Raw genomic sequence first — 27,823 nt, 5'->3', positions numbered from 1 at the left:
AAGTACCATTTGTTTAAAACAACCTATATTGCACCTATACAAATAATAGGAGCAATAAAAAGGAAATTTTATTTTAAATATGTATGTGTAAGTGAAGCGAAAGATGCATAAAACTAATTTTAAAAATAGAACATAATTAATAATAAATTATGGTCTAATTTCGGTAAACCCTTAATTTACCAGGAAACCAACACGTACACAGAACACCTTTCCGAAATTTAATTCTAATCTTCTGAATACATAAAAAGTTACAGTACATTTTCAGCTTCATTTCAATGAATCGAACAAGATTTTACCCGATCCCATCCCTTTCCCGTCGGGAGCCGGGAACGTTATTGAACATTTCTTACTGAGCCGTGTCATTGTCGGGCCAAGGTGCCCTTGCCAGTGCACGGCGCATTATAAATCAGGTGAGGCGCTTTCAATATACAAATTTATTCCGGAATAAAAATTGTAAAAACAACATTTCAGGTATACGAGTTACTTTTTATGTCTCGATGATGTCACAACTCCTTTAGGCTTCATATCTACACAATTTCATTTTGAATCACAATTTCATATCTAACAAAATAAGCATGTTTTTAACTATAGCTTTATCAAAGAAATTAAAATTTATTTCATATTGAGGGCGTTCTTGTGTCCGCTTCGGTGTGCATGTGTCTGTACATAATTAATCTGACAAGAGCTTTCTTATAACGTGGGCTAAAGATTCATAATTTATGTAGATGACTACATGCAAAAGCACATCGGTTTATTCAGTCGTGTAATGACGTAGGTGCTCCTCTAAGGTGCTCATATGCGTCACATAAACGGTAAAGATAAAATAGAGTAATTATCCCATAGAATTTTCATAGAATCAATGATTGAAAGTAACCTAGTTACTTTACTAATATTCCTAGTTCAAATAAAGTCGAAGTTTGTGTTAACTTTACGGTTCAGTACAAAATTCGAATTCGAATGACAGGCTTCGAACTTACGACGAGCAATTCGGAAATCCCTACCACTATTAGACGGATCCTATTGTTAAAATAAATGTAATATGAAACAGCGTTTGGTTAATCTTTTTTTTAGTATACTGAGCAGTAATTTTAGCGGACGTTCTTTTTTATAGTTACTTACAGAAGAAATAAAATGTAATAAATAGCCATCATATAATTTCTGGATTTGTTTAACTTTCTGCTTTTAAGGTTTTGGTTTAGAGTAACTTATAGCGGTATAGAGAGGAACGCGCATTGAAATTATAGATTTCAAATTTTTTGGTTGTTTATTTCGTTTTTGATATTCTTTGTGTGATAAATGAAATATAATAAATTTGTACTTAATTTTCTAAATCCAATACGTATTTTATATGATAAGCGTCAATGGTTTAAAATGTAGGATCCAATAAGGTTAGATTTTATTTCTTTCTCTTAGTTGTTTTCATGCAACCACATGGTTCGCATTCGGGTTCGCATTGAGTTTCCCGCGTCTCTATTCGGCACGGCGCTTTTTTTTGAGGTCCTTTAGGGGTCACCAATTCAAGTTCCAATTTACAACGGCGGTCTCCGTTTGCTCCAATTTTAGCTACCTATAAAAATACATGTTTTATTTTTTTGATGCTAACACATTCTAGTATCATTCCACGGTAGACTAAATAATGCGGTAATATGAAAAATATTAAATATATTGTAGACCTTCAAGACAAACACATCTTTTCTAGGATGTAGTACAGCTTGTGCCTGCCCTGGCGGTGGCACGTTCACTGGCACCATGTCACATAGCCAGGGGCAAGGCTTTTTTTCAAACTTGAGTTTTCCCTTCATTTGGGTCCCTTTCGCTTCCTTCTTCTCAGTATTGGCTGCCATTAATGCTTATATTTAAAATACTGATGATTTAGAAATTGTATTGTCAAACACACTTGTCAAATTAAGACGCAAAGAGAACCATCAAGATGCTCTATTCTAGAGTATAAGTTTACAAATATTGTAGATAGGTGATTTAAATATGACAGCTCTTGCTTCTTTTAGACTTATGAACGTGGCAGCAGATTTATATCCCTGTTATTAGTTCCAGAAATCTTCACCCCTACCAACCGCAACCATCAGCGCCAAAATAGCGAAAATCAAATAAACACATAATACCACGGTTTATAGCCTATCAGTGAAATAATGGGATTAGAAGAATCGTCTAGATTTAGTTTATAAAAATAGAGTGTTTATTCTGATGTGTAACTTTTTGACTGTGGAAGGAATTGGGAGAGGCCTATGTCCAACAGTGGGCAGACAAAGGCTGATAATGATGTAACTTCATATTTCGTGCACTTGATGTTTTTGTTTGTATGTCCACGTTCGTTCCGGGTAAACTCTAAATTGGCGGCAACGACTTGTACGGGACTGTAAATAAGAGATTTCCATAGATTTGTTTTCAACTCCACGTTGAAAGTTACGAGCAACATCTAGATGATTTTCTGTATGATTAGTTAGGTCTTGGTCAATTTTCAGTCGTCGAGAAAATGTTGGTTGCTTCACTATTTTTTACTTACCTAAAGATTTTTTTCCTTGATTATAAGAATGTCTCCCTTATTGTAATGTCTTAATATTATAGAATAATAATTAATTGATAATTTATAGTATAGTACAGAATACATACTTCCTAACATCCACATTAAAACAAACATAGATAAACCATTTTTATTGACTTTAAAATTAATTTGATTATAATTTTTAACTTTCAGTTTAAATTATCTTTATTCGCAACTAGGTGTAATGTTATAATCATTCTAAGCATTTAGTAGAACAGTCGCTTCTGCATGTCATCAAAGGTTTGCATGGCGTCATAGAGCAAATCCTACGCGGATAGCAAGCTACGACATTACAGCATCTAACGCAAGGCATAAATATACTTTTGCAGCGCAGGACTGGGCAGACTTTAGTTTTATTAAGGCATGGTGAAGTTCGTTTTGGGTGTGCTTTAATTCGAGGATGACTTCGAGCACGTTTCGGACGCTTACGTCCTACAGGACAAGGTCGTAGACAGGGAGAACTGCACGGTGACCTACACGGATTTTTGCAAGGGGGCGACGGAGGGCATGGGCTTACACATGGAGATGGATTTGGTGAACAGGTGATTACTGGTAAGCATGTTGGAATGGAGCGGCATGACTTTCCGCAACACGATGACCTACAACATCTTTTGCAAGGCAATCCTGGGCATAACGGGACAGGTGTTGGGCTGCAAGGTCGTTTGTATATTTTACTGGTATGCTTCGGTCTACACGATGATGGTCTGCAAGATGATGGTCTACAAGATATGATTTTATACTTCGATTGTCGGCATGATGGCTTGTGCTGAGATCCGAGACAAGAGCCGGGGACCGTGCACGATGGTGTCCGACACGGTGGGGGTGTCCATTCTAGCATCAATTCATTTCTCGCCAGTGGAGCGCCAGTCATTTTACGAATTACCAATTCGAATACACCGCGGCGTGGATTGTTCACTGTAGATACTTTTACAGGACCTTGTTCTTCTTGTGTTGTAGCAGCAATACAACTGGGACCCTGACACGGATCTTTCCCATGTACCGGACACGGCTGCGTCGGCGCTATTTTAATATGGGATACAGTCGCCATCATTTCGCCCTTGACCGTACCGAGTGCTGGACATGGTTTTAACGGAGTCGTTTTAATTGTGACTGATTTTGGACCTGTGCTTGAATTATTTTCTGTAATTTTTTTTGTTTGCATTGATACGCAACTTTTAGAAGCACAGGCCTGTGTGGAAACTGCTGTCGGTGTACACTTATGCTGACTGCTTTTCATTGAATCTTGACTTCCCATCCCCTTATTCAATTTAACTCCATCTTTTTTCTTACCAAAGAAATATATGCTTTGGTTGCGGAAATGACTTGGAATAGGATTTTTGTTGTTAAGGTACAACAAATTTGTACTGGAACGTTTAGCGTTGTAATTTGAACAGTTAATTGTAGGGATAATTTTGCTGCCGTTAAACTGTAGACACTTGTTAATAGAGCCAGTAGCTTGCGTCCCAGTACTTTGTCGACGAGTGTAATCTTCAAACAAAGTCATATAGACCGTGGTCTCGTTTTTCCCGAATAAAGCATTCTCTGCCTTATTGATCATATTAGATTTTTTTGTAGTCAGGTGAATGGCTTGATTTTGTGAGTTCCAGAAATAGTCGACGGTTTTTGCAAAAGTAACGCTTCTATTTTTTGATCTTATAGCGCTGACAGTACAGATGGAACTATTCGAAAATAAATCAGCTGTACCTGAATTTGATTTTTTCCCTTCCTCCGAGATACTTGTATCCGTTAGCCATTGGGAACTTTCACTATTTGACGTGTATTCACTTTTCAGATCAGTCTTCATACCATTTTCATATAAGTTTAGAATTGCTAATTCTATCTCGCTTCGAAGATTAGGGTTATTTATCCCTATATTTTCTTCATCGTACGGCACATGCAGCGAAGTACCTGAGACGAGATTTTAATTTACGGTGAACTTAAATTATTATTCCCTTAAAACTTAATTGCGAATTAAATTTTTTGATACATCTGTGTCTGAATAGGGAAAAATTTAAATTAATTTGTCGGACAGTGTTTGTCTGATTCGAAGTATATGTAGAAAATATGTGTACATATAATAAGTATAAACTAAATTTTTAAAGACATTTATGTTATGCGAAGAAAGCTAAATACTTTAATAATAATATTATATACCGCAAGTGAAGACCTGTGTTGGTTAAAGAGCGTAGCTACAATCAAAACATCAATGACATTTTAATTTCTTTATATTTAAAGCACGGAGACACAAGTTAATATTATATTAAATACACTTCGAATAACAACAACCGGTACATGTGCGCGGGACGCACTGAGTGGTGCGAGTATCGTTCACCGGTATTACAGTTTCTTGATTCACGATAGGTGTTACAAACTGATACTCTAGTTTTGATTTACGTCCCTGCATTTCTACAATTTTGGCAACACGCATTTTAATCACTTGATTAGGGAAATCGTAGACAACACCGTGGTAATCTGGTGCAGTGTGAGATACTAGTTGACCCGGTTCTTCCCTAGCGAGATCTCCGACTCCATCTGATGTGAAGTTGAAGTGAGCCCGTTGTTTGTGTCCCGTGCTGCAGGAATCCATTGGCAATTGAAAAACTATCTTGTTACCCGGGGGGCAGCAATCTGCACAATTTAATAACTGACAATGTTACAGTAATAGAGGCACAAAGACGATATCAGAAAAGCGAACAGATTTCTATAACCTAAAAAAATTTAAACTAATTGCTTTAAGTCAATAACAATAATACAATTTTTATAAAACTTTTTAAGTTAACTTCTTTTTTCCCTTAGTCTTTTTTAATCGACCTATACAACAGTCACAGTCTGGATCGGATTGTATTCGCGCATTTGCTTTTAATACAGGTGGCTTTTTGTCAAGTCCTTTGGGTGTTACTACTTCAAATTCCAATTTGCATTTTCTGTCTCCTAAATTAGCAGTTTTGGCCACTTTTAAAACAAAAGTGTTCTTATTTTGGCTTGTTAATACGTTTGGATGTTTGGTATCGCCGCGAGCTAATGCAGCCTGGCCGTGTTTGGAGGCCTGGACGCACCCTTCAGTAGTGCACGTGAATTGTGTGTTAGCGGGCTGAGCCCCATTACAGCATATCGCCTCACTGGGCATAGTTAAACTAATTTGATTTTTTCCACATGGGGCTTGGCATGGTCCTTCATTTTTGTTTTCGGTATATGGGCTTTGCATTGAGCAATGTGTTTGACTTATCTTCTTTATAATAGCAGAGGTAGCGGGCACTTTAATTTTTAGTTCGTTACCACCCAAATTAGTTCCGATTTCTTCAAATTGTTTACTGCGACCTGGTCACCAAGAAATTATAACTAAAGCAACTAGGAGTACTCTTAACATAGTTGCTTAAAGGTATATCACACGAAACTAAATTGTAATAATGCGCTTATCGACATAATTTATAATAACGAGTAAGGAGTTTACATAAGCATGCTCACCTTTAGGTACGTGTAAACAGTATTGGTCAGTATTTCTGCATATCATTTTTTGCTTTGCTTGAGATTTTGGCCCGGTACAAAAGCAGGGGTCGTCTGGTTCTTCACATGGCATACTATTAAATGGGTCCCGCGCTGTAACATGTCATTTTACAATTAAATTTATTATATAAACTCTACTTCATAATTTTTATGTGTAAGTATCAAACACATTACCAGGTGGGCACACTCCACCGGTAGCAGGTCCGCTTACAGTGCAAGAATGTCCACTTGTGCCTCCTAGAATTCTTTTGTTTCCGCAAACACAAGGATCTTGAGCGGATTGAAATTCTCTTGGAGGCAAACATGAACGATCTACTGATGCTGATGCTCCACTTGATCTAGCGTTAGTTGCACCCGTGCCTTGGAACTTTGTCACAATTAATTTCCCAAAACAAGATATGCGTAAAAACATTATAATTTCTCCTGATTCTCCTTGATCTTTACTGACTATCTTAAACGAGTCCTTCAAAGCTTGGTAACTAACGTTATTGGGATCTTCTAGATATTTATTACGAGCTTCAACAAATTCTTTGGTCATATCAATTTCACATTCTCCTAATATAACTTTAGAGGGTAGACAACCACAAGGCAGAGATTGATAAACTGTTACATGAATCGGAAATTTAGACATGGCTTTACTGATCAGATCTTCTTTAAGAGAGAACAAACATGATTTTCCGCTATTGAAAGTTTTCGTGAAAGGTCCATCACTTCTCGCCACATTGCTTCCTGTCTCATCGTCGCAAATTTCGAGAGTCTGTACCGATGGACATTCGATGCTTACACAAGTTCTGAAATCCTTATCGGTGAAACATGGAACTTTTGATAAAACAATTTTGTCTATCAATACCTCGAGGAGGAAGAGGCTATCGTCTTTTTGTGCCATCTTATACAGGGGATGGGAAGTTTATTTTAATTATTTTTTTAAGATTTTCCAAGCATACTTAAAATTTTGACAAAAATAATATTTAACAAAAGAAGAATTGGCGTATGGTTGACATAAGATCTTTTGACGTATTTTTTTATAAACACAAAGCTTATAGAAACTTCTTCAACCTGGTAAGAATGGTGTTGTAATCGCGGTTAATTATTTCACAAAATATAAATATTGCGAAAGTAAGGAGTAAAAGGTGAGCATGGTATGGGCATGTTATGAGGAGGGATGATTCGCATGTTACAAAGAGAACGTTAGTTATGAGTGCGGAAGAGTACATCAGTAGAGGTAGACCTAAATATAGATGGATGGATTGCGTGAAAAGTGACATGATCAAAACGGGAGTGATGACTGAGATGACGTATGATAGAGTTATTTGGACGACAAAAACCTGTCGTGCCGACCCTACAGGAGTAGGATGAGGATGATGATGATGATAAATATTGCGAAATGTAAAATTATAACCCTTGGTATAACCAGTTAGACCATTAGAAATGTAACTAACTATTAATTAACTGGTGGAGGTGTTTACGTAGTAAATATGGAGTATTTCTAAATATATATGGAAAATTAATCTAAACCAAACAAACACAAAGTCACTTTTGTGATGAGTTTATTATTTTTGCGTTCATAACAGACTTGTCGACAGAAATTGTAGGAATTCTGGGTGATTGGTGCTAAGTATAAAAGAATCATTTCGAAAATTTCCGTAGAATTCCATCGAATTTTCGAGTTGGGTACTTTCTGTAGTACCAATTGCAAGCCTCATGTTTGAACGGTCTCCCGACTCTGAAAAATAGACGAATTTAAAACAACCGAAAGAATTCGGTTAAATTTTTTTATACTATTACTTCGTTTACCACTTTATCTAAATATTATCCTTATTGTTTTATTGCTAAGCAAAGAAAAATGGAATGAGATGTGATGCAAACAACGTAGGGTAAAAAAAAAATTACAACAGAACCTTTTCTGGCGTGCTTGGAATACACCCTGAAGAATAGAACCTTCATTACAATCTATTCTATAGTTTATGAAAAAATTTAAACCGAAGGGATACATTACTTTACTACTTTGAAATGATTTAAATGAAAAAAATTCTGTCTACTTCAAAATCTATAAAGCTGTCCCTACTTTATTGAATAAAATCGTACTCATCCATTAGTTTATGAATTTGTTCGGCAGGCAGCTTGGTGTTTAGACTTGGATATTGTCTCCATCTACCTAAAGCTGTATCGTCAATATCAATTCTAGATTGATGTCTTTTTGTTTCACTACCCTTGCAGTCTCTACAGTACGGAGCGATCGGTTTCTATAGGTAAATGTTAAAATATAAATTAAACTAAATCTCGATAATCACACGAAACTCTTGAACCATATGAATAACCGTAATCCGTTTATTAGGAATAATTAGTGATGAAAAATTTTATTAACCGCATTTTCTTGACCGCTTCCTTTCAATCCATCGCAAGCGTGGAGGCGTCGATACTTTACGCAATCGAGATCATAACTGTAAGCACGAGGAAAAACGTCCTGGTGGTCTGTAATAAAACGGTTTTAATATTCAACTTATTACTACTGGAGTATATCTAGGGCGTGTATTTCGATTAATTTAACTATTTAATAGATTATTTCACTTATGCATCCCTGCAACTGTTAGTGTAAATAATCTACAGATAATATAAAACTAGTTCTGTAGTTGAATTTTAGTTTCGCATTCAGCCATGTGGCGCTGATACCTTTTATATCATAATTTAACTCCTTCAGTGCCACATCGACTTTCAAGTAGGTGCTAAAGTGTACTCACAGGGTCACAGGGCGAATCGGTATCGCTGTAAGTGTAAAAAAATGTTTTATTGATTCAAGGTGCAGAGTTTCTAAGAACGTACGTGGTTTTATCTTTTCAGTCATCATTTCGTAGTTGTAATAAGCGTCGTGAAGTGTGTAAGCATTCGCTCCAGGCTTGTCAACCCAAAATGCTTTGTCCTTCTGCAGCATTTTATTGATGACGATATTCGATAAGTCATCAATATAAGGCCTGTTAAAATATGAAAATATAATAAAGGTCCACTTAAAATGTATTTCACTGTATTCCGCTATTGCTCGCGACTTCGCTCGCGTGATATTATAAATAATTAAAAAATATAGCCTATGTTACTCACAGACAAATTACCTTTCCAATGGTGAAAGAATTTTCAAAATCGGCCCAGTAGTTTGTGCGTGAATCAAACACATACAAAAAATGAAAAATACAAACTTTCCTCTTTATAATATTGGCATAGATTACTATATTCACGATGAGATATATAATTGTAACTAAGAAATTACACTACCGAAGCATTTCTAACTATTAAAATAAATCTAATAATGGATGACAATAAATAGTAATATATAGGTAGTGTTATAATACTTCGGTGGCACTTCATCGAGCTCTCTTGTAAGCGGCCGAAGGTACATTCCAATGGTTCTTTGTGTTAGACATGGCGGTCTTTGCGGTGTTAGACTTTCGTCTGTACGCACCGTTAAAGAAATTCCACTAAGATCATATCTACAAATATAACAATATAGTTAATATAAATAAACAGACAAGTAGTTTGCTTACATATTAGGCCTATAGGAATTGTATGCAAATTAGTATTTTGAATTAATGTATGAATATGAATTACAACTGGAAAAATAGAGAAAGCCGGACTGAAGATAAGCAGAGTGAAACGGAGCAATTGTTCTGCGATTTCGGAGGCTTATCCAGTTTTATCCAGATTGCCTTAGATGGCTGGGATATAAGCGCCATTGCTCCGACTTCCGGTACCTCGGCTCATTAATAAAAAGCGACGGCGACACTGACCGTGACGTGACAAAAAGCAGGATGGATGAAATGGCGACAGGTTACAGGAGTAATATGCGACTCTCAAATTCCACTTAAACTAAAGGGGAAAATTTATAGTCGATCTTTGTGTAATGCTACTCATTGGTCACAAAATGTACAATAGTTTTACGACCGTCGTGCTTACTTGTCAGGATGATATCCACTAAATTTGTGCACGTTGCTATGAGGCTCGCTTGGATGAGTATTATCCATGTCAATAGATTTAGGTTCTCAATAATTGCGAAAAATCTGTAAATAATGAGTTTGAGAAGGCATGTCTATTATTATTTTGAATTTCGTTATTTATTTAGAAAAGTGGCTAATCATGGCAATGACTTTGTTTCCGAATAAATATAAATAAGTACCTAAACTACACCAATAAATAAAAAGACAAAAATAATATTTTGAAAGTAACGAAATGCAATCACAGTAGGTTTGACAATGAGCCAATGTTACCATTTAAATTAAACAAATTCGACAGCCACTGACCAAGGAGTTCATAAGTATGATTGGTATACTGAAGGAAGGTTAGAAGCGGAGCGTTACCGTAAAGATAATGAAAATGTTTTTAGGTGGAATCGATATATGCATATATTATCACTGTTCCAAGATAAAAGGTGTTACAAAGTGATACTTATAAAATCTTTTATCTTGGAACACGAAAGTCACCGAGACCTGTTACGGCAAAGTTCTAAGGAGTTTAAAATTTATTAGAAATAGGTATATTTTTTCGTTTATTCAATTGTAAGAATAATTTTCTTTAGTTCAGGAACATGCAAACAAGGGCTAATTCTAAAGGAATTTACCAAAAATAATATCGTCCCAAGGCTACAGATTTACATAATCTGTATGATTAAAAACAAATTTTGTTATCTGTGGCAAGTAAAAGCAAAGCAATTTGATCGACGTTTCCTATGAAGTATGAAGTATGGTTTATCATTGGTTTACATAAAAAAATATTTTGTGACTCATTTAATAGGATAGGCTTTTGATAAAACAATGTCGAAAAATATTGTATTTGAGGGTTGGTTGACTAAATCACCCCCCACTAAACGAATCTGGAGAACGGTAAGAAAATTTTGACCGTCAAATTTCTTTATTTATTGACAACTTGCACTTTCCTCGGTTAGAATGTTTACCATTTATTTAGGAAGAAATCTACGGCACCAGGTCGTGTTTATTACATTCTTTTATTGGGTTAATATAAACATATAGACGACTATCTTCAAAATAAGTATTTGTTGTTAGAAATGGCGAAGAAGGTGGTTTGCCTTGCGTCAATCAGGCGAACTCCCGGGTCAGTATTTCCTCGACTACTATGCCGATCGGAACTGCAGACGGCTAAAGGGGACTATAAACTTAGACCTGTGTGAACAGGTACGTCTAAAAAATTAATATGATAAACAAAATTACTATTAAAAAATAACAATAAAAATAAAAATAAAAACATTTAAACATTAAATAAAATAATTTGAGCAATTATTAGATATTAAAATAAAAAACTTAGATGTAAATGTTTGCTTCTTTAATAAAAATTAAATACCCGAATGGAACTTACATTGCAAGGAAATACTACTATGCAAACCGATATCGGTTAAATATTTTATTTTATGCATTTAGTGTTACAGTGGAGAAAAAAACATTTTTATAATATTTGTGTAATTCAAATGTTTATTTAAATCAAGATCAGATTTGTTTTTTGTGAAAAACATTGTGTGTTACTGGTATGGGAAAAATTATTTATGACTTGGGAAGGGTAGGTCTCCTTCATTAATTCATATTATTAGCATAACCCAACCTCGCTTGTGATAGGTGGACGCTGGATTGCATATGGAACGCAGTAATAACGTCACTCTAGATCCGAAGCTTCGAGGCTCAGTTTTTACAATTCAGACACAGTCTCGCACATATCACTTGGAGGCAGACTGCGAAGCAGACATGGTTAAGTGGGTTGATGCTATCTGCAGTGTTTGCGGCCTGCAGCCCAAAGACAATGCATCAACTGATTCAGGCAAGTTTTAATACTAGATTATAAAATAATTTACATTTGTTTTTTTTATTATAAAATGAATCTCCGTCATTTAGATGTTTTTGAGTTTTTTTTTTAAATACTGCACTGACCGGTGACTTCTATTTTTACTGCATGATCTATGCATTTTCAAATTAATAGGATTTCAATTTTTATTAATAATATTTGGTATTGAAAAGTTTTTTTGGCAATTTTTATATGCATACAAACTTTTTTCATAGGCATTTTACACCTGGAACATGAATTTTCTTAAACATTAAAGTAATTTTAATCCCTATAAGTATATCATTTTACAGTATAAAGTAGCAGTAACTTAGATATTAAAGAATGACGATAGAAAAGTGAACTTAGTTCTTGAATAAATATTTTTTATGGAAATTTCGAAATTTAAAACTTATTCCTGCTTTTGTGTAAAAGACTAGCTGTTGGTCGCGACTTCGCCTGCTTGAAATAAAATAATAGTAAATATATGTTACTGATACAGGTTTTTATTGGTGAAAAATTTTTGACATTGACTTAATAGTTTAATTTTATCTTTATTTATTTTATTTAATCCAATACAAAAATTCAAAACTTTCCTCTTTATAATATTAGTAACGAATAAACATCAAATGCAATATAATAGTAAGATATCATGTATCCAACATTCCTGGCGGCAACCTTTATAGATAAAGCATGATTAATATTTTGCTGACATTACTTAAAAGTATTGCCTTTACCACATTGAAATGTCTTTAAAGCTAAATTAACATGAACATTATATTAGGTATTAAATTCTTTTGTTCATGTATTGTTTTTCAAGAAACTGAATCTATAGGAATCCCACAGACTAGTTCTAATATACAGTAGACCCAAAATAAGTTAAAGTCCAAGGGAAACCTTATGTTATAGAGGTTTTAAGTTATCAAGGGTCTATGTTGTAGAGGTTTTGGGCTCTGATGTGTAGGGAACATGTTATTTTTTGCAGTTATAGTGGTTTTTAAGATACCATGGTTAGAGTTATCGAGGTTCTATTGCATTTGTTTTAATTGTACCATAAAAAATTTTAACTGACTGTCTAAATTTTTGACAATATTGAGGAATTGTTTTCACCTGCCAATATTACATTTATTAATAGAAAATTTACCTTTCGATAGTGTAATCTGGAGTAATTAAAAATCACTTTATATTTTTGTAGCAGTAATTTCTCAATGTATGCTAAATGGATAGGATTATAGCTACTTTAGATTACCCAGTTTCAGATTTATTATAGATTTTTTAAAAAATAAATCAATTTTAAAAACACTAGATTTTGACAAAACTAATAACTTCTGAATTACAAATATTATATCACATGTTTACATATGAAAAAGGAAAGGATTTTTTTTTAAATTTTACATAAGACTTTCTGTTCTCAAGTGGCTTCATCCGCTTTAAATCATAAAATCTTTATTATATTGTTTACATTAGGATACCTTTCAATTGGAATTTTTATAATTCTGATGCACAATGACATGATAACACTTACCATTACCATGGTAATATTGATTCATTATAGATTTGGTCCCTTGCCTGCATTTATTTACCTTTTTTTGTACACCTTAGGTTTAATAGAGTGCAGTGTGGCGCAAGTGTAGGGCGTCTTTTTTAAAGTATGATGTATGAATTAAAATATATATACTGATATCGCTGAGATCTTACATAACCAAGTATCTGTATATATTTGTGATTCAATGTATTTTAGTGTACATTCAATTGATTTGTTTATTTAATATTTACTACTTAGAATGCACTGTTTTGTTCTGATAGGGATTAAGCAGAACATAAACAAATTGTGAGATGTTTAAGTAACACCCATGGGATTATAACAAGTACTTAAGTAACTATAAATAAAATTACAATGTAACTTGTAAGCTTTCAAATCTGAGAACTTGATTGGTGATAAAAATATATTCTTACCAAGAAATTTTCCAATTAATTGATTATTTGTTACTTCATAACTCCACCACTGATTGTATTATTTAGATAATTTTTGCATGTCATTTGTGCTTCACCAACTCTGAAATAATAATAATAGCACAATATGAACATGATGTTTTGAAGTCGATTACTATATAATTTTTTATCTATCTCTACATATAATGAAAATGGGATGTTTGTTTGTAATATCAAAAGAAAAATTCCGGTTTTTGGGAAGATGATATATTTACGTTGCTGAAAACGAAAAACAGACTTTTACTGACATAGACGGGCATGTTTAAGGTTACTTTTTGTATCTTAATATTTCGTAGACGAAGTCGAGGGCAACAGCTAGTATTTAAATAAATCATTTGATAGTACAGCGTCATGTATGAGGCTTTTGTAAATGTTAGAGTTTTTTGATTATTTGATTGGTCATAATTTTAAAATGGTGCTGATAACCAATTTTGTCTTTGTTTTTTTTTTGATATATAGTTTTTATTTCATATTTCTCTTTGTAATAAGTAAAAGTTACTAAAACCGCAAACCTTTTTTAGATCCCTATATAAATGCTTATGAAATGAGCACAATTAGTGACCAATATCGAAATGCTGACACCACTGGTCCTTATATACCAATTTCTGAATGCATTACTGGAGTTCGCGCACAGGTAGTTCTATAGTCTTTAGTTTTTTATATTTTATTAACAATTATAAAGCTTGAATGGGCAGGTTTATAATGATAGAAATTGTAAGAACTATGCTAGCATCCGTCCGCGTGGAAATAAAGTAGATAAAAGCAATGCCTATGTGTTCTTCCAGAATATGTTCTACATCTGTGTTAAATTTCATCGAGATCCATTCAGCAGTTTAGGTTGCAAACTCTAATAAACATCTATCCATCCATGTAAAGTTTCGAAATTTATAATAATAGTAAGATTCAAAATATTAACATTGATAAAGATTCATATTTCCAGTTTTTAACATTTAGTTGTATTAATCACTATTAAGTCATTAAAAATGTTCTCTTTCAGAATTCTCAGAGGGCGTTCACATTTGATTCGAAGGACATTGTGATTAGATCAAGAAGGAGCCAAGAAAACGTTCCAAGTAAGAGTAATAAGATGTACTTGAGTCAGCCACATATCAGGTTCAACAATGCTGAGTTTTCAGAAAATGACTCAAACCTCAGTGATGAAGAGTGCAAATCTTTAAATGCTAGTCAATCTAATATAAGTACGTCCAGCTATTTTTTTTTTATTTTTTTTATTGAAGCAGTAAACAGCGCTCATCTGTTGAGATTCCCAACTCTCTATACTAATATTATAAAGAGGAAAATTTGTATTTTGGATTTGTTTGTATAGATATAACTCAAAAACTACTGGCCCGTTTTCAATAATGCTTACACCATTTGTAAGCTATGTTATCACTGAGTAACATAGGCTGTATTTTACTCTTTGTTTTAATTTCACGCGGGCGAAGTCGCGAGCAACAGCTAGTCTTATAGGCTAGGCAAAGAGAATCTGTCTTTTGAGTCTTGACGTTATGTAATGCAATATAATGCTTCTATAATGTTATATCACATGTCTTTCAAAATAAAATCCCCAGATTTGTATTGCCTTGTGTAACAAGGGGTTAATGCAAATAGATTAATTTGGGAAGAAAAGGGGGAATAAACAATAGTATAGTTTTATTTTCTTTCTATCCCCACTACTTGTTATTCCTTTATAAAAAGTGAAATAGAATTGGAGTCGATTGTCATTTGTCATGTCATGTCACATTCATGTCATTAAACGCATTACTTGACGCCTGTCTTCGAATTTCATTCATATTTCATATTTTTTAAGTTGTATGAGGTGTATATATATATTTTCAGGGGAATGGGCGGCTGCAAAGAGTTTCACCAAAACTAACCCTCGCTCCAAGTACCGCGAATATCACCACGGTAAGATTTATTTACTAACTTTATATTAAGTTTAAGAACATAATATGAATATTTAATGATTTCAAAAGATAGGTGTTTTTATTAAGCTAGGTTATTTTTTTTAATATCGCCAATGTTACAGGACCTCCCGTACCACCAAGACCCCCAAAGACTTTGGCAATGAGCAGAGGTATTTTTCAGAGGGACTATAGAGCCCCTGAACGGCAGAACCAGCCGGAGGTAAGTTTATAGTTTAGTATATTGTTGTATCTTATTTGGCTGTAATAAATCAGAGCTTTAAACAAAATATTTAAAAAAATTGTATTATATTTAATTAAATAATTTATTAATAAAAATTGGGAAATCGTTTTATGTAAATATAAAATATTTATTAGTTAACTTGGGTAGGGTAACGGTAATGCAATATGTTTAAACACTTTGTACATATAGTATTGAAACTGTAGCTTCATATATTAAACGAGATACTATTAATACCTGACACATGCATTTTACATAGAGTACAAATTAAATGTTATATAATGTGTACAGCGGAATTTCACAATAAGAGTTATAAAGCATGTATGTTCTAAATGGGTAGGAAATATAAATCCTCGACTGTACAACCTATGTATTGGTGACTGTCTCGTAAAGCGTACCGGTAATGTTTTCGTATAAAATTTGCATGAATACATATTCGATTTTGCATGCAACAATAACATAGAGGTGATTGGTGCAGATTGGATCAGCGAGTCAATACAGCTGCACTCAATAAGCTAACACTAACGTATCTTGCATTGGATCATGTTTGTGCAGATCTACTTTCAATGACAAAACGACTGTTTTCACAAACAAAGATTCATGATAAATATTAATATTGACAGGAAAAGGGATAACTTCGCACACGTATCTTGAGTAATACAGTAGAACCTCGATAAGTTAAAATCCAAGGGAAATACAAAATACTTTAAGTTAGGTCTTAAGTTATCAAGGGTCTATGTTGTAGAGATTTTGGCCTCTGATGGGAAGGGAACATATTATTTTTTGAAGTTAAAGAGGTTTTTAAGTTACCGAGGTTTGAGTTATCGAGCTTCTACTGTATTTATATTTTGTTTAGTTAGGGGTACGGATCACTTTTGTAACTGAAAATACAACGGAAAAAATGAATTGTTAGGCTGCGGATACACATACAAGTACCTGGCGCATGCATGTCAGCTACTGGCATGTGACTGATAGATGACAGTAAGACAGTAGTGAATTCGTAACAGCGACGTGTAAGTCGAGGGAGGGTTAGAGGGGGAGGGGCGTTTATGAAATTCATAGTCATTCGATCTCGTTGACTTTTTACTGGCGTGTGTGAATGTCTTGTGCGAGTAGGTGACAAGTGCCGAAAGGTGGCAAGCCAGCTAGTATACGGTTTTACTGGCACGTATTTTTCCGTTTTTAAGATTCGAGTATTGTTTTTGCATAATAATTAATTTGTGTGACAGTTATTTAAAACCATACATTCCATTTGTGTTATTCTAAATATTTATATTAGAATATTTCGGGGAAGGTATTATTTAAAGTTTTGAGACTTTGTGAGTTTATATATAAACATCCTGCAGGTTTTAAAGAAATGATAAGGCTGGTCAATCATATGTTTTTTTATCACATTACGTGTAAGGATTACTCATCGGTATGAGATTCTAATTGTTATATTATATTATATTTATTTTTTATAATTAGGACGTCTGTACGGCTACTAAAGAAAAAGTAGATATTTTTATTAGTAGAGTTTGGCTTCTATTATGAGTAATTTAAGATTATGTTTCGATATTATATAAAAATGTCCACTGCTAAACATCTGTGTACATGCAAAATTGATAATTATAAAAAAAAGATTAAAGCGATTGAGACTTTGGTTGTATGAAAATAGAATAGGTTTTACTTTAAATCTATTTTGTATACAGATCGGGCATCAACATCAAGTCGAGGTGATTTGTCATCAACCACGACGCCGCATAGTTGAGGCTAGTTTTGTGCTTCATTTTTACTTAGTTATAATTGTTTATTTATATTAAGAGTGGGGCACACCTTTGCGTAAACTACCGCATTACTGTTGTGGCGATTGTCGATTATTTCGCGGCAAATTCAATCGAGTAGTGTAACCTCTATAAAATCTCATAGGAATCAAAGCGCGACTAGACAGTTGTGTGATAATCCAGTCAAAGTTGTGCCCGAGCTCTTGATCTCTGTACTGCCTATTGAAAGTAAGAAAGGCATATGTAACTCATTTCCCCTATTCTTGCCTTTCATAAATAACAATGTTAATATTATAAATACGAAAGTTTAGATGGATGTATGGATAAATGTTTCTTAGAGTTTGTAGTCTAAACGGTTGAACGGATCTCAATGAAATTTGGCATTCACGTTGAGGATAGTCTGGAAAAACATATAGGCTACTCACTTTTGTTTTTTTTATTCCACGCGGACGGAGTCGCGGGCGAAAGCTAGTAATATATAAATGTGATCATATTACAGTAACTATGTAAATATCTTAACGCACTCGCTTATAATATAGTAATATTATTGTATAATATGTAAATAACTAATTAATTAGATAGTTGATTTAGTATTCTTGCATGCATATAGAGAGCAATGAGCATGGATTCTGGTCGTAGATGTACAAAACTATGACTAGATTCAATCAATTTTGGGAATGGGTGCAGTAAATTAGTGCAAATAATTGTAATTTCTACAAATTTCTTCTTCAACCTCATATAAATATAAAAATGTGGTATTTAATGGCCGATAATTATTTTTTCTTGATGATAACTGAAATATGATACAATGCTATATTATCCAATATTATGAAATACAATATTTAAGATATTTGGAAATAACTTATTCCCGTATTAAAAAGATATGAGTGATCAGTGGCCTTTACTTAGAAATGGATTGAAATTAAAAGTAAAGAGAGCGATATATTATCTTTGTTTAATTTGAGTTCGAATTGTAAATGTGTTAATGTATTTATTAGAGTTCTAATGCGGCCGTGCAAGTGCCTGAGCCTGAAGATCCTGCTCCTGCCCCAGCTCCTGCCCCAGCACCAGCCCCAGCACCAGCTCCAGCCCCAGCTCCTGTGCAGCAAGAGTCTGTGAAAATTGTAGCCCCGCCGTCGCCTGGACCGACACAAATTGTGCCCAATATAAAGATAACTGACTTTGATGAGGAAGAACGTTATAATCAAGTAAGTGAAAATATTCTTATTTTTATCTTGCTAATCGTAAGTGCATTTTGATGGATGGATGTTTGGTAGAGTTGGTAGCTTAAATAGCTGAACGGATCCAAATGATATTTGGCATAGATGTAGGTAGTCTGAAAGAATACTTACTTTTTTAAATTCCACGCGGATGGAGTTGCGGGCGAAAGTTAGTATGTTATAAATGTCGATGATATAAAGTTTAGATGGATAGATGTTTATTAGAATTTGTACTCTAAGCTAATAAATGGATCTCGACGAAATTAATCATACGTGTAGAGTAAAATCTGGAAGAACACATGGGTTAATTACCTTTTTTTTTACAATGTTTTTTTATAATTTCATGTATACTAAGCCGTACGGGAATAGCTGGTATCATTAATGTTAGGGAGAGCCGTTAGTATAAACTCGATGTTTAACACCTTTTCATCATACTAATATTATAAATGTGAAAGTGTAGATGGATGGATGTTAGAGTTTGTAGCCTAAACTGCTGCACGGATTTGGATAAAATTTTGGTATAGGCTATAGATGTAGAGGATAATCTGGATAAACACAAAGGCCAATCATTTTTGTTTTATTTAATTCCACGCCGACGGAGTTAAGGGCGAAAGCTAGTTATGTATAAAATTAAAAACAAAAAGTCTTTACTTCTCGTTCATCTTATCTTTATATACTGATATGATTTTAAAATAATGTCAGAATTTATGTCGAAATAAATAAATAGAAAAGGAATCTATAAACCTCCTTAAGTCTACATTAATGTGTTCCAGGCAATGCAGTATTCGAACATTGTGCTGGCGATGCCGCCGGCTGTGGACCGCGCGCTCAAGCCTCGTCACTCCAGCCACAGTTTCGGCAACGTGAACAATCTTGGAATACAGGTAAATATCACTCTTATACACTATATTTTAGGTTACACAATTGAAGTCGATTTTCCTTCAGTTATTACAAACAACACGGATTATTCCTAACCGTCACACCGCGTTGTCCCCACGTGGGGACAGATGAGAATGAAAAGTTGCATCCGTTCCACCTTTTAGTCCCAACACCAAACACCAACAACGTGACAGATGTAACTGTTAAGAAATAAATTATCCAACCGTCCCCTCGACACAAAGGTGGGACGGATGAAACTTTTTGTTCTCATCTGTTCTCATTAGAGGACAGAGCAGGGTGACGATTGGGAATAATCCAACAACACTTGTACAATACTGCACTTGTATACTCAAAAGTGCACACAAATTTTTACAACTGATGTCCGTTTTCGCTAATGTCACGTTTTGTGTAAATATTACCATTAATCAATTTGCACTAAAATTGTTATGATGCCTGAGCGCAAACTACTCTATAACGCTTACTAATATTAGATGTTTTAACTTTGTAGTGTTTTTATTAGGTATTTTTAGTGAAAACGGCCATTATATTTGATAGTTTTCACTTGTTCTCGTCATCGTTTACACAGCTTATAAAGCGGTATTATGAGGGAGTTATTGATAGTGAAACAGAATTTTTTTAAATTAACAAAGCGAAATGTATCCGAGTGTAGCCAATGGCTGCGGCGATTGAATGCCGAGTGCATGGGAATGAGGATAGGAGGAACCATACAACAGTTGGTGCCTCTTACGTCAATGCCAATTACTTCGTGCAACAACCCTCACCAGCGCAGGTGATTAGTATAATACTGTCTCCGCCCACACCTTGATCTAGCGTCTATCATATTCTCTACTTCTTCAAACAAACTAGGGTTTTATATGAAAATAATAACTTAACGTGACCCACTATAGAATTCGCAATTTTTAATAAATGTCTGTTAATGGATACTTAGCGATTTATTATAGTGGTTAGACTAAGATAAGTACGTCAAGGACGTCTTTTCTCAGGAATTTCTTCTATTCTTTGTTCCTTCCTAGAATACAATCTTTGCATAATCATTAAAATGTGGTGTTACCGCGCGATGTCTTTTAAAAATACCGCTGAGCAGCAAACAAGAAATGGCACAAAATTGAAGTGAAATTATCATCTTTGATAAGGATTTAGCTCTCAAATAGCGTTGTGGATAATACTGACAGTAAAAATTAGGTCAAAATAAGGTTTATAAAAGAACAGAGATGTAGGTATCCGTACTCTTGTGTTGTGGTATGTTTGTAGACAATTTTCTGGTGGTGGTTATATTCATGTTTAGACAGGACACATAAATTATAGTACGATACTTTGATGTAAAAGAGGCAACACAAATGCATAAGGTGAAGGGAGACTACGAAACGAAGCTATGTACTATGTACACTATGGTAAAATGTTGTGCAAAATGCTTGCTAGCGAGTTATTTTTGATGATATATTCTATCCCTAATTGCTATGCAACCTGTATTGGGTGTAGTCGACCAGTCCAGATAGCGATTGCCGGGTGCATGGGAAAAGGAAACTAGAGGAAGAGCAACGCGAACCAATTTACATGAACCTCTTTGGTTTCATTCCCCGACCTCCACAGGTGAACTATAATAATAGTTGGGTGGCATTTTTTTCCCCTAGATAAAAATACGAATAAACTGATAATTCGGGTTTTCAAAATTGTCTAAAATCATTCTAGCCCATAATTAAAAAGTTATAAAATAATGAATTTATTAACACATTGGCTAAAAGCAGATCAGAGTTGTAATGATTTTTTATATCTCATACTAAAGTGTAAAATAATGCCACGCGCCTTTTGTAATAAGATGTTGTGTTTAGTAGAAATGCTTAACATAGTTCTAGTAAAAGTAAGATATTTGTGTTAACTGTTTTCATATATTCATTTTCATGGGAACTAATATTCGCCCTTCGCTTTATTTCTGCTAATTTTTGAGACGCTTTCCTCTTTTTTTCTTGCCTTATTAGTTATTAGTTTTGTTACGTTTTATCAAATTTGTAACTTCGAGGCTTCTATCTGTATTTGAAATGTTCTTTGAAAGATCAATTTTGATAAGTGTTATAGCGGATCCGTTGTGAGAATTATTGTTTTAATTTGACAGTCGATAATTAACTTTTCTTTACAATATTGAATTAAACTGTGATAGACTAGAAAATGTGTAAAATTTCATTTGAAATTTAAAACAAAGTAGAGAACATAGAGTTTACCAATTGTGATACTGCATTCCAGCTGCCAATTTTTTTTATTTAGTAACATAATATTAACTTCACTTTTTTTTAATTTATAAAAACTTGCATATTAGATTTGTACGTGAAACCGATTTCATTATCGACGGTATATTTAATTTTGTATGGACAATCTACAGCGTGTTGTGCGGAATTCGCCAGAGAGCATTAACGTGACAATGTCAAGGCCGTTGCCACCAGAACCGGTTCAGAAACAAGTCAAGCATGTTCGTTGGAAGGGAAAAGCAACAAAGGAATCTGATATAAAAAAGTCAAAAAAGAAATTGGTCAAAATAACAGATGTCTAAAATTACTTAAGTTTTTTTTATAACCTAACTGTTAAGACCTGGGAATTTTACAAATTAAGCTGAAATTAAAATATAATTGCTTTCTAAGAAATTGAAACAAGTTGATACCTAACAATATTCATCCCATTAAAATAGAAATCTAAAGATGTTTTTTACTGTTTATAATGTAGTTCAAATAATTACTTAACTAAAATTATTTTAACTTTTCTTAGAATGTAGTTTTTAACTTGAGTTAGTAATTAATGTTAAATTTCTTTTGACCTAATGTTTCAATACTAACTTGTACAAGCATTAAGAAAATAAAATTGTTGTTTTTAAAGTAAACGACATAACCTTTCACATAATTAGTTTTTGCAGTTGAATTAACGCTTTTTCGATCATGAATTAATATTTGAATTTCGTTATTATTAATTTTTATTTATTAGTTAACAATAAAATATGATTTATATTTTTTAATTAAAATATTGCAAAACAATATGTCACTTTTGCAATTTGAACCAGGAATGGTGCAAACATAATTAGTTGCTGCATGTTATTGTAACTCAAATTCTACTGACGTAAAGCTTATGCCAAAGCTATTGGTGTTTCTATCTTATCAAAGAGAATGAAAGGGATGACAATGTTTGTATGAGTTTTGCGTCAGTGGAAACGCACGGTAATAAATCATTATGTTCCTTTGTTTATCACTTTTGTTTTTGTCTATTCATATGCATATTCCCCAGGACTGATTTCCTTTATGATTATAATATTAAATATTCTGGGGCTATTTCTTTTTTCAGATTAATATTGTTTATTTTGTATAGCGTGACCAGAAAAATAAACGCCTCGTTATGTTGCAGAAAACTTAGGAAGTAATCTCTGCTAATGGTAACACCAATTTTATTAAAATGATAATTTTGTTGCCATAACACTAACTTTATTGACTGTCGAGTTGGCAAAAAAAAAAACAGTTTAGTAATATATTGCATGTATAATTTGATGTGTTAAAATGCTGAAAATTATTTCATGCTTAAAGATAAGGAAATAAAGTTGGTTAAATTTAAAATGACTGGCTTTTATTTGATTATTTTGCCCCAATGCGCTTGGGGTTGGTATATTTCTGGTCAGGCTTATAAAAATAAATGTTCTTTTTACCGCCTTTTCCTCATTATTTTACCTTTATGTGTTGAAGCGCAGTTTTTTTTTGCGAATTTTATTATGTTTCTTATTATAGATTTTTTACGTTTTTTTTTGTTTGTTTAAATATACGATAATGTTTTAATGGTAATAAATTTTTTACATATTTTTGGTTACATTATTATAAAATCATACTTTTTCTACTTTAATATATCTTTTGTTGAAAGAAAAATCTCTTGTTTTCTTATCGTCAAACCTTTGGATGACAATATGTTTTTGTACATGTGTTTCGGTAGTGAAAACCCACCGTTATACAGTACAAGATATTATTTTCTTGTCATTACTAAAAGTACATAGAAATAGCCTTCAGAATAAAAATTGTTACAAGAAATTAGTCTTATTATATTAGTTGGTTAATAAAATTATGTTAATTATGTATTTAAAAAAACTATAATTCATGAATATTCATATTTGTTGATTATCAAAACGTGTAATTTATGTTAAAGCAATGGGTTTCATGAATTATCCTTTATTTAAATGAAGCAGTCGTATGGAACATTACGTATTCCGATGTAAGCGGTTTTATTCATTTTTGTTATCAAAATGTATTTATTCAGCTGAGCGTATTGCATATTTTTTAGCGATTTTTTATCGTTGCTTTTATCTGTTACATGGGGATATTCTACCATATGAATTCAACTATTATGGTAAAGTTTGCATTCGCTATGATTTTTATCCTTCTGATGTTCGCAATAACAATAACGGACGAACCGAATAATAAATGTTTTGGAGTGAGGGGGTGAGTGAAAACAACGATTGAGAAACGTCTCGTTTTTGAAGTCGGTTAATTTTTTTTGCTTTCACAATTGCTAGTATCTCTGATCGGTTAGTATTTAGGCGTTTTTAATTGAATTACAAATATTTTAAATTTGGAAAATTATTTGAGATTGATTATTGGGTTCGGCCATTATTAATGTAAGATCTGTGTGGGCGTGTAGTGGCTCTGGGCGGATAGTATGCATTCACCTCATTCATTTCTTCTTCTTTAACTTACTAGAGCGAACTACAGAAGTATAAGAATTAGTGCGATATTAGATTAAAATTATTTTTCGAGATATTATTAAAATTTATTATTAAAAAAAAAATATGCTTTCGGGGGATGTATCAAAATATAGTCTGGCCAAGAATATAAAAATAAGAACATGGAACGATTTAAGTTAGTTAGTATTTAAGTTGGATGGAATTTTTTGGTTTTATAATCCTGGTCAGGCTATAATAAAGATAATCATGACTGTATTTTTATATTTTTTAAATATTTTAGGTGCAACGAGTTATGCAATTCAATGCGGACAGAGCACGGTCTGATGTGCTACAGTATTTGGATTTAGATTTGCACACTTCAACGCCACCAAGCGGGGTAAGAATACTTATTTTTCATATTGCCTGCGATTTAATCCGTGCTGATATAAAAAGAACACTAAGTAGACAGGTCTCCCCATGTTCTATGCCAAATTTAATCGAAATCTATTAAGTCGTGTTGGAGATGGAGTAACAAATGTCCATCCATTCATCCATCTAAACATTTATATTTTTATTATTGAAGCTGTTGTACTGTGTAATAGAAACAAAATGTATCGCACAATTTTGAGTGATCAATATGTGATGAATCCAATGAAACATACATATGTTGCATTATGTATTCATATGTACCATTAATAACTTCTAGGATTCTTACTGCAGATAGTAAAGTGCAGATTTGTGTTTGCAAATTGTTATTGTAACTTACCGTGGCTTAAAAGGGTTTGTTTTCGCTGTAGAAGCCAACCTTTACAATCGAGTTTCGTATATATATCTGTATATCTTAATATGAATGCAAAATTTTTAATGGACGGATGGATGATACTACGTTACTCAAAAACAGCTCGATATATCTTCGTAAATTTTAGCGTAGATGTAGAAGATAGTCTGGAAGAACAACAAAGTACTTACTACTTTTTAAAATTTATATGTTTATTTTTGTTGTTTTAATTCTTTTTTTGTTTTAATTCAAAGTTTTAATTATAAATGTTATAATTAACTTAGAAATAATCATTAAACATCCATTTTGTTGACTTCAATTCAATTGTTAAGCCTTTAGTTATATGTACAACTCAATTATTTATCAGTGGTAGAACCCGTTTTAAAATCTTCGCACGAATGGCCGGCTCGCCCCCAGTAATACCACGACCACACAGAAGACACGCGTCAAATGGGAGCAATTCCGCGTACAGTGATGAGTTTAGTGCCGGTGGCCTGATTTTAGTCCCTTTCTCTTTCCACCTTTCTTAAAAGGAAGGGATGGGAAGGAAAAGTGGATTTGACGGTGGAGGAGACGCATAGGAAGAGGAAATATCCTCTTTATGTGCATCTTCTCCAACGCTGATTAAGGGTAGGCAATGCATCTGCAATTGCGGATGTCTATGGGCAGCGGTCGCTTCGCCATTTCGGCGGTTTCAGGTGGCCGCTGGCTCATTTGCTACCTTGTAATATAAAAAAATTTAGTACATTCTCTTGTAAGATAGCCAGCAAAATATTCTTTTTACTATACTTTGGTGACTATGGCCTTATTTGTTTCAGCGTAAGACGTTTGCTGGTGTGCATGGGAAGTCTTGGTCCGCAGCCGACGCGGCTTCTGCTTACAAAACTGTCGACTTCTTGAAGACTGAAGCCTTCAATATAACACGACAGGACGCAGAAGCTTCTAGAAACAGCCAGTATTAAACACTTTCACTGCCGCCGAGTCATTTGCGAGCTCTTTTTAATACTGCGGCAGATAAAGTGTTACATTTCCAACTATATTAATGGAAGCTCTCTGATTTACTGATAGTTTTAAAAACCTTTTTATAGAATAAGAAAATTTTTACTATTAAGATTAATTAAATAATTATTATAACTGTTGCTTTATTTATAATATTGCCGATTCCAGATAAAATCAATTGTGTTTCTGCCTTATTTTAATATTTTTCCAGTTAATTTAACAATCTTTGGTGATGTTTAAGTTTATGTTAAGTTGGTGCGAATTTAATTAAACCAGTATTAAACATCGGCAATTTTATAAGTAACTTTAAAACAGTAAGTATATTAAGTATTATCTATAGTGCACAATAACTTGACCACTTTATACAATTTATTCAACATTATCTGAGATGTAAGTCGCGAAGTTACTAAACTTGATGTAACTTGGTTTACATGTGGGAGAGACACGTAAGTTTATCTTGTTATTGTGCACTAATTTCTTATAAATTAAGAAATATAACCGTATTATGATTTCTAGTATTTGACATGCAATAGTCTTAATTTCAGCCAAAATAATAATTAAGAAATAACATTTTTTTTTAAAAGAAAGTATTAAAAAATTAACCGACCTAACCTCTCTTAAGTACCAGTATTAATTATTTAAAAAGATTAAAAAACTCGGCTACAATATTTCAAAGACTTAAATAATATAATTAAGATGATTTGAAAGACAATTTTTTAGTACATGAGGCCCTTAATTATTTTTTAAATATTATATTGCTTGCTACAAAATTATTTTAACACCATTCCTTTTTACATATATATTTTACAACTATATTGAAAAATCTTAAGCATTCTTACTTACAGATAACAAGTATTAAAATATTTAAACATTTTACTAAGCTTTCGTATTATTAACGTTTTTTAAAAAAAAAACTTAAAACAAAAAAAATGTAGTCATATTAAACTGTAGCTTTATTATATTAAAATCAATGTTTTTAAAAATTAAATAAAAATCCTTTCCATACTAAGAAAAAGTATAAAAACACATTTCTAATTGTAGTTTTTCAAGAATAAATGGTAACTATGTATTTTAAATCAATAAATATACACAAAGAAAATATTATGTGTCACCGTTTTCATACATTGATGTGTGAATAAAAATTTTGTTCAATTAAAATTAATAATAGAGCTTTATAAACAACTGGTTCGCTTTAAAAATAAACTATCGCTTTAAAATAAATGCCTTATATACATAAGTACCTATATATGTATAATATTCATTATGTAATTCAATATGGTGCCGATAAAATTTCTCTATTTCACAATTAACTTTTATAAATAATATCTATAATAAATAAATTAAAATATAAATATATAACAATGTAATATTCAAAACATTTACAATATTGAAATAATCATACTTATTCCGATTTTTAATATAACATTATTTATTAACAAGACTGAACACGTTTATATAGCTATCATATAACATGGA

General features: G+C 33.0%; 4 protein-coding genes across 12 annotated transcripts; 1 reads left to right on the top strand and 3 right to left on the bottom strand.

Moving 5' to 3' along the window:
- Window positions 1-1,262: 1,262 nt before the first annotated feature.
- On the bottom strand, window positions 1,263-1,946 carry LOC106102749. The gene is made up of 2 exons (XM_013282320.1): window positions 1,674-1,946; window positions 1,263-1,567 (listed from the first exon to the last, which is right to left on the bottom strand). The coding sequence occupies exons 1-2, from the start codon at window positions 1,842-1,844 to the stop codon at window positions 1,397-1,399; spliced, it is 342 nt and encodes a 113-aa protein (XP_013137774.1). The 5' UTR covers window positions 1,845-1,946; the 3' UTR covers window positions 1,263-1,396.
- Window positions 1,947-2,699: 753 nt separating this feature from the next.
- Window positions 2,700-7,047, bottom strand: LOC106103454. 2 transcript variants are annotated; one of them, XM_013283237.1, is made up of 3 exons: window positions 6,239-7,047; window positions 6,026-6,157; window positions 2,700-4,468 (listed from the first exon to the last, which is right to left on the bottom strand). In XM_013283237.1, the coding sequence occupies exons 1-3, from the start codon at window positions 6,948-6,950 to the stop codon at window positions 2,754-2,756; spliced, it is 2,559 nt and encodes an 852-aa protein (XP_013138691.1). In that variant the 5' UTR covers window positions 6,951-7,047; the 3' UTR covers window positions 2,700-2,753. The 2 variants fall into 2 exon arrangements, with proteins under 2 accessions (XP_013138691.1, XP_013138698.1); XM_013283244.1 differs by lacking the exon at window positions 2,700-4,468 and adding an exon at window positions 5,095-5,878 and having other exon boundaries at window positions 6,239-7,044.
- A 547-nt stretch (window positions 7,048-7,594) lies between these two features.
- On the bottom strand, window positions 7,595-10,309 carry LOC106102729. Of its 2 annotated transcripts, XM_013282287.1 has the most exons (7): window positions 10,227-10,309; window positions 10,007-10,110; window positions 9,406-9,543; window positions 8,885-9,033; window positions 8,430-8,536; window positions 8,150-8,307; window positions 7,595-7,787 (listed from the first exon to the last, which is right to left on the bottom strand). In XM_013282287.1, exons 2-7 carry the CDS (start codon window positions 10,072-10,074, stop codon window positions 7,691-7,693), a joined length of 717 nt encoding a protein of 238 aa, XP_013137741.1. In that variant the 5' UTR covers window positions 10,075-10,110; window positions 10,227-10,309; the 3' UTR covers window positions 7,595-7,690. The 2 variants fall into 2 exon arrangements, with proteins under 2 accessions (XP_013137741.1, XP_013137749.1); XM_013282295.1 differs by lacking the exon at window positions 10,227-10,309 and having other exon boundaries at window positions 10,007-10,217.
- Window positions 10,310-10,770: 461 nt separating this feature from the next.
- On the top strand, window positions 10,771-27,228 carry LOC106103180 (protein daughter of sevenless). 7 transcript variants are annotated; one of them, XM_013282898.1, is made up of 14 exons: window positions 10,771-10,929; window positions 11,110-11,238; window positions 11,674-11,872; window positions 14,386-14,498; window positions 14,862-14,937; window positions 15,704-15,772; window positions 15,894-15,991; window positions 17,701-17,760; window positions 18,771-18,980; window positions 19,766-19,876; window positions 20,542-20,661; window positions 21,372-21,482; window positions 24,872-24,967; window positions 26,167-27,228. In XM_013282898.1, the coding sequence occupies exons 1-14, from the start codon at window positions 10,861-10,863 to the stop codon at window positions 26,308-26,310; spliced, it is 1,605 nt and encodes a 534-aa protein (XP_013138352.1). In that variant the 5' UTR covers window positions 10,771-10,860; the 3' UTR covers window positions 26,311-27,228. The 7 variants fall into 7 exon arrangements, with proteins under 7 accessions (XP_013138352.1, XP_013138322.1, XP_013138330.1 ...); XM_013282868.1 differs by having other exon boundaries at window positions 14,862-15,063; XM_013282876.1 differs by lacking the exon at window positions 17,701-17,760 and having other exon boundaries at window positions 14,862-15,063.
- Window positions 27,229-27,823: the final 595 nt, after the last annotated feature.

The sequence above is a fragment of the Papilio polytes genome, unplaced genomic scaffold (genome assembly GCF_000836215.1).
Source record: "Papilio polytes unplaced genomic scaffold, Ppol_1.0 DF824292.1, whole genome shotgun sequence".
In the NCBI taxonomy this organism is placed as follows: Eukaryota; Metazoa; Arthropoda; class Insecta; order Lepidoptera; family Papilionidae; genus Papilio; species Papilio polytes.
The sequence above is the reverse complement of the archived record's forward strand: the minus strand, read 5'-3'. Positions and strand labels throughout refer to the sequence as shown.